This window comes from Microtus pennsylvanicus, chromosome 7 (assembly GCF_037038515.1).
Source record: "Microtus pennsylvanicus isolate mMicPen1 chromosome 7, mMicPen1.hap1, whole genome shotgun sequence".
Lineage (NCBI taxonomy): Eukaryota > Metazoa > Chordata > Mammalia > Rodentia > Cricetidae > Microtus > Microtus pennsylvanicus.
In genome coordinates this window covers 106,661,535-106,674,582 of record NC_134585.1, presented here as the reverse complement: position 1 = coordinate 106,674,582, position 13,048 = coordinate 106,661,535, and the positions used below count along the sequence as shown (strand labels likewise).

Below are 13,048 nucleotides of genomic sequence, written 5' to 3'. Positions count from 1 at the left end.
TCTTGCAATTGTACCCACCGAGGAAAGGATTAACACAACTATTTAAAAAATGTTCCATGTCCTTAACATGACACCTTGACGGAAAATTAAAAATACAGTTACTGGTATATTTATTCTAGGATACAACGAGAAGGATCCACGTGTCAACAGACCAAGGGGATACGTGGAGCATGGCGCAGCTTCCTTCCGTGGGACAGGAGCAGTTCTACTCCATTCTGGCAGCCAATGATGACATGGTGTTCATGCATGTAGATGAACCTGGAGGTAAGAGCCGTTTAGTGGCCCACCCTTGAATCCGCAGAGGTGTAAACTTGGGACTCTCCTCTGAGAAGTGTTCTTTTGTACATGTCAACTTCTCTTCTTACCCCAAGAGGTTTATTAATACCCCAGAGATGATGTGTTGCCTCTTTAAAAGGCACTTGTTCTGGTGCCTCCGGTGGTCTGTGAGGGTGGCTGTGCCTTAAGGCGGAGCTCCCCGGAGCAGACTGCTCAGTGGGACTGAAGTGCAAGCAGTCTGGGCCAGGTGAGGACAGGGAAGAGTCAGACACCGGCTTTGGTTTTTTGATGTTGTGTTGAGACGGGGGCTTACACTGTAGACCAGGTGACTCCAAGCTCACAATGCTCCTCCTCTTAACTCGGGAGGCGGGGATTCCAAGTATGTGCCGCTTTGCCCAGCCTAGAAACTCACAGCCATTTGATAAAGCATCATTATGTCTTTTGAACATAATGATAGAAAGTTAGGGCTGATATTTTGTCTTGTTCCAATTTCACTTTTCTAGTGATAATTTCTTATATAAAACTATCAGTTTGTGATATATTAGAATTTTTTAAAAAATTCTTCACAGAAGAGTTTGAGAAGCATTCTAAAGTACAAAGATTTAGAAATGTGTGAAATATGAACCTAAATACAATGCATGTGCCAGCAAAATATACCTGGGAAGAGCTTCTCTGATTATGTCACACAATGAAGGGTCTCCTGGGTTCCAGCATCTAAGCTGACTGCCAGGGTTAAAGACAAACGTGAAGACTTTGCGTGTGAAGCTGTGATCAACAAATGTGCTGGGCCAGGCATTCATGACAAGATTATTGTTTTGTTTCTCTGGTTCCTTTCAAGACTCAGTGTTTTTGTTTGCTTTCTCACATCAGATACCGGATTTGGCACAATCTTTACCTCTGATGACCGCGGCATCGTCTACTCCAAGTCTCTAGACCGACATCTCTACACCACCACAGGTGGAGAGACTGACTTCACCAACGTGACTTCCCTCCGTGGAGTCTACATAACGAGCATGCTCTCCGAAGGTGAGGCTCGGCCTGGTTCTGGCTCCTTCAGCGGAATGGGTCAGGATTTGAGGTCCTCGGGAGCCTGCTGGTCCTTCCCCAGTGAGGTGCTTGTCCTGCCAACAAGCCCGCCCTTGTGTGTTGTGGAGAAAGTAGAGCATCGCAGAGCAGCAGAAGGGGGAAGGAGGGGTGCACAGAGGGAAGTGTACGTTACAGGTCTTCTGTATTTGGAGAGTTAGGCCTAGAGGAATGAGCCTGAGCTAACATTGTATTTGTTTTTCATGTAGAGAGCATAGTGCTAGGCCAGCCAAAGTTCTCCCAGAGTTCTGCCATAGGACTCCCCTTTACCAAGGTGCTATGCAAGGAAACACATTACTTCCCAGGACAAAGACCCTTAAAGCTTTCTTATGTGTCTATATTTTGGTGGAGGAAAGGGCTGTTTCTCTTCTGTAGATACCTTCAGTGGCCTCCGAGGTCCTGGATGACCCTGACTCCTCGTCCCCTCCCTGACCACACATCCAGCTCTTTTCTCTCTCATTTGCTCTCTGGCACTCAGCTACTCACCCCCCCCACCCCCCCACCCCCGTCAGTCCTCAGATGTGCCAGCCGCACATTAACTCATCACAGATCTGCCTGGCAGTTCCATTTCCTCAGAGGTCTGCCAGGTAGAGTGCTTCTTCAAGTCGGCTCCTGTGTTACTTTCTGAGTGAGAATTGCCTGCATTAGCCCGTTTTAAATTCAAACCTTCTCCCTTTCTCACACACATTTCCAATCTACCTTAGATGTCCAGATTTCCATAGCACGTAATCCATGTGATTAACATACACATTCCATGTAGTTCACATGTTCACTATCTCTAACGCATGCATTCTATGTAGTTCACATGTTCACTGTCTCTAACGTACGCATTCTATGTAGTCCACATGTTCACTGTCTCTAACACACGCATTCTATGTAGTTCACATGTTCACTGTCTCTAACGTACGCATTCTATGTAGTCCACATGTTCACTGTCTCTAACGTACGCATTCTATGTAGTCCACATGTTCACTGTCTCTAACATACGCATTCTATGTAGTCACCTCAGACACAGGCAGAGAAGGAGGCTAAATCCTGATGCCCCTGCGAGGACACAGCCAGTGATCTCACTTCCTCTCATTGGCCTCCTCTCATTCTGGCAGCCACGCTCTGAGAACCTGGGCAGTAGAGAAGAGGGAGGAATTTAAGTTCCAAACTACAGCATAAAGGAATGCTTTTGGGTTTCTCGGAGTGTGCACTCCGGATGGTGTCTGGAGTTAGCGGGGATGTCCTGTGGCACACCTTCCTCAGGCCTGCTGTTCACCAGGGCTGAGCTGAGCCTGTGGAAGGTGCTAAGAGCTCGGGAGACTCCAGAGTCAAAGCAGAGTGGGAAGGGGGAAGGAAAGGGAGTGGGGTGCGAGGAGAAACACATGGGATCTATTTTCTATGAAAGCGTAGATGCGTAACTGGCATGGTGGGCCGACTCTGAGACCTCCAGGGTGTCGGGCTTACGTCGTCACTCTTTCCCTGTCCAGATAATTCTATTCAGAGCATGATCACTTTTGACCAGGGAGGACGGTGGGAGCACCTGCGGAAGCCGGAGAACAGCAAGTGCGACGCGACCGCCAAGAACAAGAATGAGGTTTGTTGGTGCCCACCGTCATCCGTGTGTGCAGAAAAGCAGCCAGTCCACCCTGCTCTGAGCAGTGCTAAGCTTTGACATCATGAAATCTCATTCCCAGTCAGGGTCCCAGGTGAAGGTGGAAGGCTTGAGAACAATGAATTCACTTACAATCTGTGAAGTAGAAATGATATGGAGAGGCCAAGATAAGATACTACAAGTTGTCTTTTAAAAAAAAAAAGATGGAGTGCCAACCATTTATATATTTTGTTAAATTTCTGAGTGAAGACAGAATGGACAGATGTGCTGGTTGTTAGCCAGGGGTCTCCGTGGTGGTGAAGAGGCCTTAGAAGAACAGTCATTTATAACATGGTATAGGCATGGGCCAGTACCCCCTGGGAGAGCTGGTTGTTCCTGTGTTCCCTTCAGACCTGCTCCACACAGGGTCGCTCTGCTTTTCTAGCCTGGAGTTTTTGGTGGTGCTCTCCCGTGGCATGAGATAAAAGGCACCTCCACCATCCCCACCTCACAGTTCCCTTTGTAGCCACACTTACCGTGTCTACCTCAGTCGTCTTCACCCTTTCCTGTCCCTCTGCCTTGGGCTTGCCCTGCCCCTGCTCCTCTCACCACCACCCAAGGCAGAGTGGTGGCCTCTGCTTACCGCGATACTTTCCTGTCCTCCGCCTCTCCCTTCCCAACCTTCTCTTGGTTCCACTTTGCTATCTGGGTAAAGTCCGAGCTCTGGTGAATGAAAGCTCTGTCCTGCCAGGCTCTCTCCACCCTCTCCTTACAGACACACCCTTGAGGTCACACACCCTTGCTCTTCCCCCACTAGCCCTGCTGTTCCTCCTCTGTGGCCTTTCCATGTCCTTGCAGGAGTCAGGTCTGTCTCCCCAAACCCTAATTAGTTACAGTCTGTGGAAATCCTAGCGTTCCTTACTGTCCATCCAGTGGAACCAACCGTCATTCTTCCTTCCACTAGTGCTTGGCTTAGCCTTTTAGCAACTACAGAAGGATAATCTTTACTGTTGGGACTGTTGGAGGGTTTGTTTTTTTTTTTTTTTGGTTTTTGAATTTTTTGTTTTGTTTTGTTTTTGTTTTTCAAGACAGGGTTTCTCTGTGTAGTTTTGGAGCCTGTCCCAGAACTCACTCTGTAGACCAGGCTGTCCCAGAACTTGCTCTGTAGACCAGGCTGGCCTCAAACTCACAGAGATCCACCTACCTCTGCCCCGATTGCTGGGATTAAAGACGTGCACCACCACTGCCCAGCAAGTTTTTTTGGTTTTTTGGTTTTTTTAATAGGATTTCTCATGTGGCTCTGGCTGGCCCTGTGTGGACCAGGCTGATCTTGGGCTCAGAGTTACCCATGTCTGTGAGGTTACCTCCTGAGTGCAGACATTACAAGCAGGTGTCATCACACCTGGCTCACTTGAGCTTCTTGGAAGGCACCAGCTGTTAAACTGCTTTCACACATTCCCCTACTTGCTGACATTTACTCTTCCCCTCAGCTTTACTGACTTATAATTGACAAATTAAAATGGCACATATTTATAAGGTACAGTATGACATTTTGCTGTGTGTATACATTGTATTGTGGTATACATGACCACACTCAAGCTAATTAGTGCACACATTCATTAACTTGGTTATCTTTTTATTGTGTAAGATAAGGGCATTTAGATCTAGTCTCAGCAGATTACACAGTTTATATGATGCTCACTAGCTCCCCAGAACTTACTTGTCCAATGTAACTGAAACCTCAGAACCTTTTGGCCAACACTGCCCCTCCCCCTTGCTCCTGATCCCTCGCAGCCGCCTCTCTACTCCCTGCTTTTATGAGTTTAGTGTTTTATGAGATTCCACATTTAAGTAACATTGAATGGTATTTGTCTTTCGTGCCTGGCTTATTTTATTTAGCATACAGTTTCCCCGGTTCATCCATGTGGTGGCAAACAGCAGGTTCTTTCGGGAGCCAGCAGAGTCCAGCTCTGCTGACTTCCATCCGATCTCCTTTGTTGAGAAGAACTAACATCCCATCGGGCATAGACCACATCTTCTTTTTCCTTTCAATAGTCTGGGGCCTGGAGAAATGGTTCAGCAGCTTAGACGGGGGGAGGGGGGCTAGAGATGGTTCAGCAGATGGTTAAAGGCACTATCTGCTCTTCCAGAGGGCCCAGGTCCAATTCCCAGCACCCACATACAGCAGTTCACAACCGTCTGTAACTCCAGCTCCAGGGGATCCGATACCCTCACACACACATACATGCAGGCAAAACATAGGCAAAGGAAAGCATATAAAGTAAATCTTTCTGTTGTTAAAAATACGTGGACTGGCTCTCTTTCTTGAGTTGAGCCACAGTGGATGTAGCCTGTAGATATATTAAGAAGTAGACTTCCTGGCAGTTGTATAAATTTTGAGAGGAACACCACACTGTTGTGTGTGTTGGTGGCTTTAATCATGTTTCCCCAACAGAGTACAAGGGCTCCCCTTGCCCCGTGACTTTACCCAGTACTTGTTACTGTTATCTTTTTGTTAACACAAATGATGTCACCATCCTAACGAGTTGGAGGTGACGATGCCTGTGGTTATGTATGCATTTCCCCAGTAGTGAGTAACGCTGAACCTTCTTCTAATATCCTGGGCTCTTTACTGCCTTTGAAGTTAGACACTTGTTTCTTGCTGTCCAGCCCCTTGTGCCGTGTGCAGTTTGCAGATACCGTCTGTTCTGTCGATGGTCATTTCACTCTTTGGGCATTTCCTGGGCATTGTAGAAGCACTTTAGTTTAATGTGATTCTGTTTGTACAGTTTTGCTTTTTGTTGTATGTGTCCTTAGGATCATTTCCAAAGTTATTGCCTAGACTGTGTCACGAAGATTTTTCCTATGTTTTCTGCTAGTATTTTAATTTGTAGTCTTACATTCAAGTCTGTGTAGAACAGTGTTTCTCAACTTTGTAATGCTGCAGCCCTTTAATACAGTTCATGTCATGGTGACCCCAAACCTCAAAATTATTTCACTGGTACTTCATAACTATAATTTGTAAATATCTGATATGCAACCCCCATTGGGGTAATGACCCATAGGTTGAGAACCACTGGTTTGGCATGAACTTTTGTAGAAGGTATGAAATCAGAATTCACATCTTTTTTTTTTTTTGCACATGGATATAAGGTTTCCCTAGCAACATTTATTGAAGTTGCCCTTTTCTCAAGTGTTCTTGATTCCTTTGTCAAATATTCATTGACTATAGATGTATGGATTTATGTCTAGGATGTTCTGTTCCATGGCCTGTATGTTAGTGTTTATGGCAGCATCATGCTGTTTGGATGACTGTAGCTTCATAGCCTACTGTAAAGCCAGGTAGTGTGGCTTTCTTTTCCTTTAGTTTGATCTTAAGATTGCTTTGGTGTTTCACAGTCTTCAAAGACATAAATTCTAGGATTTTCTCACTGTTTCCTGGAAAAATGATGCCAAAATTTTTGTCTTCCTCCCCCATTTTGGTTTTGTTTTGTTTTGGGGTTTTGTCTGTTTGTTTTGGTTTTTTGGTTGTTGTTGTTGGGTTTTTTATTTTGTTTTATTTTTTGAGTTTTGTTTTTGTTTTCAAGACAGAGCTTCTCTGTGGAGTTCTGGCTGTCCTGGAACTCTCTCTGTAGACCAGGCTGGCCTCTAACTCACATAGATCTACCTGCCTCTGCCTCCCACTTGCTGGGGTTAAAAGCATGCAACACCACTGCCCAGCTTGTTTTTTGAGACAGGGTCTTGCTCTGTAGCCCAGGCTAAACTCAAATCCCAATTTTGCAGCCCCAGCCCCCCAACCCATGCCAACAGGATTTTAGAGGTAAAGTCTGTAGCTCACTTTGGGGAGTACAGACACTGCAACCCTATCGTTCCCTCCAATCCGTGCACACAGATCTCCTTGCCTGGGTTTGCATCATCAGCGTCTCTCACAACTTCTTTGTTTTTATTTTCCTCCACACAGATCATTCACTGCCTTGACTGGACTCATCCTTAGCTGAAAAATTCTCTTTTTTTGGATTTTTTTTTTCAATTTTGTTTTATGTGTATTAGTATTTTGCTATGGGTTTTCGTCCCCTGGAACTGGAGTCACAGACAGCTGTGAACTGCCATGTGGGTGCTGGAACTGAATCTAGGTCATCTGGAAGAATAGTCAGTTCTTTTAGCCACTAAGCCATCTCTCCAGCCCCCAAACAATTCCTTTTTAAAAGTTGTTTTCTAGTGTAGGAAGCCCTTCTGTATAGGTATTGTTTTTATTGGTTATAAAGAAGCAGAATAGAGCTAGGCCTGGAAAACTAAACTGAATGCTGGGAGAAAGAAGGTGGAGTCAGGGAGATGCCATATAGCCGCCAGAGAGGAAAGACACGAGCTGCCAGCTGGGACCTTGCCGGTAGTCCACGAGCTTCGTGGTAAAATATAAAATGATATAAATGGGTTAATTTAATATGTAAGAGCTTGCTAGGAATATGCTATAGTGATTGGCCAAGCAGTATTGCAAATAATAAGGTTTTGGTGTGATTATTTCCTGGCTGAGCAGCTGGGAACAAACAAGCGACCTCCTTACAACAAGTTGGCCAACAGTCTCCTATAACAGGTTTCAGATCATTAGTTCTTGGATAATGTCTTAGTTAGGGTTCTGTTGTGATGAAGAGGCACCATGGCCATGGCAATGCTTATAAAGGAAAAGTAATTGAGATGGTTCAGTCCATTATCATCATGGTGGCATGATGGCTTGCAGGCAGACATGGTGCTGGAGAAGTATTCGAGTGTCCTACATCTTGAGTTAACTGGCAACAGGAATTGGGCTGTCTAACTGGGCGTGGCTTGAGCATGCATGAGACCTCAAAGCCCACCCCTGCGATGACACACTTCCTCCAGCAAGGCCAAGCCCCCACAGTGCCACTCCCTTTGGGGCCCATTTTCTTTCAAACCATCACAGATACATAAAACATAAAAAAGTTACATACTTATGGGAACCATGTGGCATTTTAATAAAGATAAACATTGTATAATTTTCAAATCAAGGTTAACATCTCTCTACTCACACATCATCCATTCTGTACAGGACAAACATTTCAAATCCTTTTTTCTAGGATTATTGTCATCAAATTCTGGCCAGAAGTTCCAGCACAGTGCCAAACAGAAGGAGAGCAAGGGCATCTTTGTCTTGTTTCTGATCACACGGGAAATGAACTCAGTTGTTAATGTTTGAATATAATGTTTCCTGTGACCTTTATTATCTGGAGATACAATCTCAGCCTAATTTGTTAAGAATTTTTATACAGGGCTGGAGAGATGGCTCAGTGGTTAAGAGCACTGGCTGCTCTTGCAGAGGTCCTGAGTTCGATTCCCAGCAACCACATGGTGGCTCACAACCATCTGTAATGAGATCTGGCGCCTTCCTCTGGCGTGCAGGCATACATGGAGGCAGAATGTTGTATACATAATAATAAAACAATAAGTAAAAATATTTTTTATACATAAAGAACATTGAATTATCAAAACTTTCTGCATCTATGAAGATGATTGCATGTTTCTTTACTGTTCTTCATTCTGCTAATGTGGTATATTGTATAAATGGAATTGCATACCACTGAGCCATTCTGCCATCCCAAAGATGACTCCTACTTGATCGTGGTGAATGGCAACAATGCTCTTGAATTTAGTTGCTAGCATCTGTTGAGGATTTTTGTATCTGTGCTCAGTGAAACATTAGCCTGTATATCAGTTATGCTTCTATATCCATATTTTAAAAAAAGAACTAAGCTTAGGAATAGTCTCACATGTCTGTCATCCCAGCCACCAGGGGAGTTGAGGCAGGAGAATTGCCAGCCAGCCCAGGCAAATTAGTATACCTAATATCAGAGTAAAAATTTAAAAGTAAGGACTATGGATGTATCTCAGTTGTAGAGCCCTTACCTAATAATATGTGTAAAGCTTTTGATTCAGTGCCCAGCTGGGAAAAAAATGAGAGCAGAGTCTTGCCGCCTATGTTTATGACATTATTTGCAACAGCCAAAGAAATGGAAATAACTCCATCAATAGTAGAATGGGTTAATAAAATATAGTATACACTCCTCCACCTCCACTCACACACAATGGAGTATTATTCAGCCTAGAAAGGAAGGGACTTCCGACAAATGCTGTAATAGAGGTCAACCCCGAAGACACTGTGCTGAGTGAAATGAGCCCGTTACAGAAAGACAAACTCTGTGTGATGTCATTTATGTGCGGGAGCCTAGCGGAGTCAGATCTAGAGAGACAGACAGTAGAATGAATGGTGGTTCTCAGTCTACAGGGAGACAGAAGTGGAGACTTGTTGCTTTAAAGTAAGGGTTTCAGTTTTACAAGATGAGAAGGTTCTGGAGACTGGTTAAGTGAGAATACGCTTACGTATATACTCTAAAACGAGAGAGCACATTTTATGAAATGAGCTTCACCACAGGTGCTTGTTTATTTGTTTGTTTGTTTTAAACATCATCACACTGAGGTTTGAGTTACACTCGGACTCTTACCGGGAGTCTCTGTGGAATGAGTAAGGACATTATGCCTTTGGTTTTAATCTGCGCTTTGGTTTCTTTCCACAGTGCAGCCTTCATATTCATGCTTCTTACAGCATCTCCCAGAAGCTGAATGTCCCGATGGCTCCGCTCTCGGAGCCCAACGCTGTGGGCATCGTCATCGCTCATGGTAAGGAGCTCTCCCTTGCGCCATTGTGGATAGAAGCTGCCAAGCACAGGGAGACAGCAGCGCCTTTGAGACACCCTCTACCCCCACACTGCAAAAACAGTCACTGCAAGTGGCTTCTGTTCTCTGTTCCAGTTTCCTTTCTGTTACTTTGATAAACCACCCTGGTCAAATACAACTTGAGGAGGAAAGGATTTATATCATCTTATACTTCCAGGTCATAGTTCATTGTTGAAGGAAGTCAGGGCAGGGACCATGGAGCAACCTGTTTTGGGCTTATTCCCGGGCTCCGAATCACAGGCTCATGCTTAGCCTTCTTCCTTATGCTTCCTCATACAACTTTCTTATACAACCCAGAACTACCTGCTAAAGGACTGGTGCTGCCCACAGTGGGCTGCGCCCTCCCACGTCAATCATTAGTCAAGACAATCACAGCCGTGGTTCTGGGCCAGTCTGACCCGGACAGTCTCTCCACTTAAGATTTAGTCAGGCCGGGCGGTGGTGACGCCTTTAATCCCAGCACTCGGGAGGCAGAAGCAGGCGGATCTCTGTGAGTTCGAGACCAGCCTGGTCTACAAGAGCTAGTTCCAGGACAGGCTCCAAAACCACAGAGAAACCCTGTCTCGAAAAACCAAAAAAAAAAAAAGATTTAGTCAGACAGCACTAGGCTGTGTCACGTGGACAGCTGCTGCAGGTAATTAGGACATGATGACTGGATGGAATTTCCCGCATTATAACAATGCTTTGGGTTTTTAACAGACTCTCACTGGCAGTAGCAACACCCAAGTTGTGATGGCCTTCTTTCCAGTATAACAGATCTGGTGAAAATAGAGTAGTAACTTCATTCGGAAGTGTTCTCTGGTTCGTGTTTAATGTCTGCTAATGTCGCCGTCCCTGCAGGCAGTGTGGGGGACGCCATCTCGGTAATGGTCCCAGACGTGTACATCTCAGATGATGGGGGTTACTCCTGGGCGAAGATGCTGGAAGGGCCCCACTATTACACCATCCTGGACTCCGGAGGCATCATCGTGGCCATTGAGCACAGCAACCGTCCTATCAATGTGATTAAGTATGCATGCTCTCGGCTCCCACACGTGTCTGTGTAGAGGGCAGTGATGGGGCAGCTCCTGGGCCCTGATTTATCTTGGTAGACTCTGCAGAACTATAGCGAAGGCTCGGGGGGGGGGGGGTATGTTCAGAGCATCCCAGATCAGGTGACACTGCGTTTTCCTCCTCCTAGCTGTGTATTTTATCACTGAAAATGACTTCCCCCCTTGGGTCATCAAGTAATGGTGTTTGCTGCCAACTTTGATGATCAGAGTTTTCAATACCTAAACCCCCACATAGGGGAAGGAAAGAACAGACCCTACCACTACACACACACTACACACACACTACACATTCCGGCTAGTGGTCCTCTTACCCAAGCTCTGTGGCATTCACACACCATAACTAAATGACAAAAATCGATCTTCTTTCGTCCCCCCCAAAATATAGATTTTCCAAGCACTCTGAGTTAGAAATGACTTAAGTACAAATGATACAAAAAATGTGAGGTATTTCAAGTCTATCTAAATTCCCATTGATTTGGAATCTGTTACTTTAGAAACTCGTTCTTCCCTCGGTTACTCCTTTCTCTTCCTTGGAGAGAGGTATTTTCTCCCATGCGTTCTATGAATGAATCCTTTCTCAGACCCTGCCAGCTAGCGGTATTGTCAGACAAGGGTTTCCTCCGACTGGGGGCCAACAGCTAGATGCGTCCCTGACCTCCCAGTCCACGCTGGTCTTCTGTCATGATGCTTCTCTGCCTCCGGCTGCAGGTTCTCCACGGATGAGGGCCAGTGCTGGCAGAGCTATGCATTCACACAGGAGCCCATCTACTTCACCGGCCTGGCCTCGGAGCCTGGAGCCCGGTCCATGAACATCAGCATCTGGGGGTTCACAGAGTCCTTCATCACCCGCCAGTGGGTCTCCTACACAGTCGACTTCAAAGACATCCTTGAGCGGAATTGTGAGTATCTCCTTCAGGGTTTCTCAGTCACTATTTGTAAACTCCTTTTCCCAAAGAACCCATTCAGAGGAACCTCTTTCAACCAGGACAGTCAAATGCACACGGAAGGCGATGGGAGATGCTCTGTGTGGGCAGTCCAGCAGTGGAATAGCAGAGAGTCCTGGGGCTAGCACTGTGCAAAGAATACAAGGGGCGGCTGTGTAATTTAAGTTACTCTGTCGTCTGCCTTATAAAATAGAAGGTGATAGAATTGTCTATAAATGTCCAGAACATCATTTCAGCATGTGAGTGGTGTGAAAGATTGCTGGGATAGTTTACTTTCTTTCCTTCTAAGTCAACAAACCCTAGCATGTCTCAGTTCATCCCAGCCGCGTGGGCGAGGGCTGCCGTATAGGACAGTGTAGCTTTGCACTACAGGAGGGATCTTTAGTACTTTAATAGCCAGTCTTCTGGCTGGTAAGAATAGTATACCTGTATGCGTTTGTCGGAGATTATTTTGTGACATGGGGGGAGGGGGTCGCCCCTCTGTAGGCAGGTGCAGTGGGACTGTGGAAAGCCAACTTTGAAGGGAAGTGTTCGCAAGGACCACTCCTTGGTCCTGCCACTCAGAACACTGAAGGGAGGGAGTCTCGCTGGGGGTTTAGTTTGAATGCGGGCCCTAGCTGAGGCTCTAGAGTGAACACTGGGCAGGTACCAAGGGCGTCAGGAAGAACGTGTCAGCACATGGTGCCCCACAGTGTCACAGGGAAACCCGCTCGTCGTGTCAGTGAGAAAATGGAGGCTAAAGGAAAGCCCCGTTTCCATGTTGGCGTTGTATAATCAGGGGCTTAAAGTCTGACTCATTTTAGAGACAAGTGTTCAGTTAATCCTCCAGCTCCTGTGACACAGGGCTGTCAGCCTGGCCTCACCCTTCTATAAGACATTTAGTGTGGTTTGAAATCTGAGCCCTTGTCTTCAGACTGCAGTGAAGAGGCTGGAAGGAGCTGCCTTGCGAGTCTGTCCCTCAGCACGGAGTTCTCTATGAGCTCTCAAGATTAAGATCAGTGAGATATTGTACCTGCTCCCTAGCAGGCTGGCTTCAAGCCCCGAAAGTAAAACCCAGGCACCACCCTTTAGGTTCTAAGCTGTGACGATTTTCTGTAAACAGAGACCACACTCTTGTTTCCCAACTACCCAGACCCAAATAATCACACTGTTATAAATTATAATTTATAAACTTCAAATTATAACACTGTTTGGCCAATGGCTCAGGCATATTTCTAGTTAGCTCTTACATCTTAAATTAACCCATTTCTATTAATCTGTGTATCACCACAAGGCTGTGGCCTTCCAGTAATGTTCTGGCATCTTTCTCCTTCGGTGGCTGCATGGTGTCTCCCTCAACTCCACCTACTCTCTTACTCCATCTCTGCTCA

The 13,048-nt window shown here is 45.8% G+C and overlaps 1 protein-coding gene across 4 annotated transcripts in view; it reads left to right on the top strand.

Moving 5' to 3' along the window:
* Sort1 (sortilin 1) overlaps positions 1 to 13,048 on the top strand; it is an 80,860-nt gene that overhangs the window by 54,954 nt on the left and 12,858 nt on the right. For all 4 annotated transcript variants that reach the window (XM_075981607.1, XM_075981606.1, XM_075981609.1 and 1 more), the window contains exons 9-14: positions 120 to 264; positions 1,147 to 1,302; positions 2,835 to 2,941; positions 9,523 to 9,625; positions 10,523 to 10,691; positions 11,443 to 11,633. In XM_075981607.1, the coding sequence (XP_075837722.1) occupies positions 120 to 264; positions 1,147 to 1,302; positions 2,835 to 2,941; positions 9,523 to 9,625; positions 10,523 to 10,691; positions 11,443 to 11,633 (871 nt within the window). The remainder of the gene's footprint in view (positions 1 to 119; positions 265 to 1,146; positions 1,303 to 2,834; positions 2,942 to 9,522; positions 9,626 to 10,522; positions 10,692 to 11,442; positions 11,634 to 13,048) is intronic.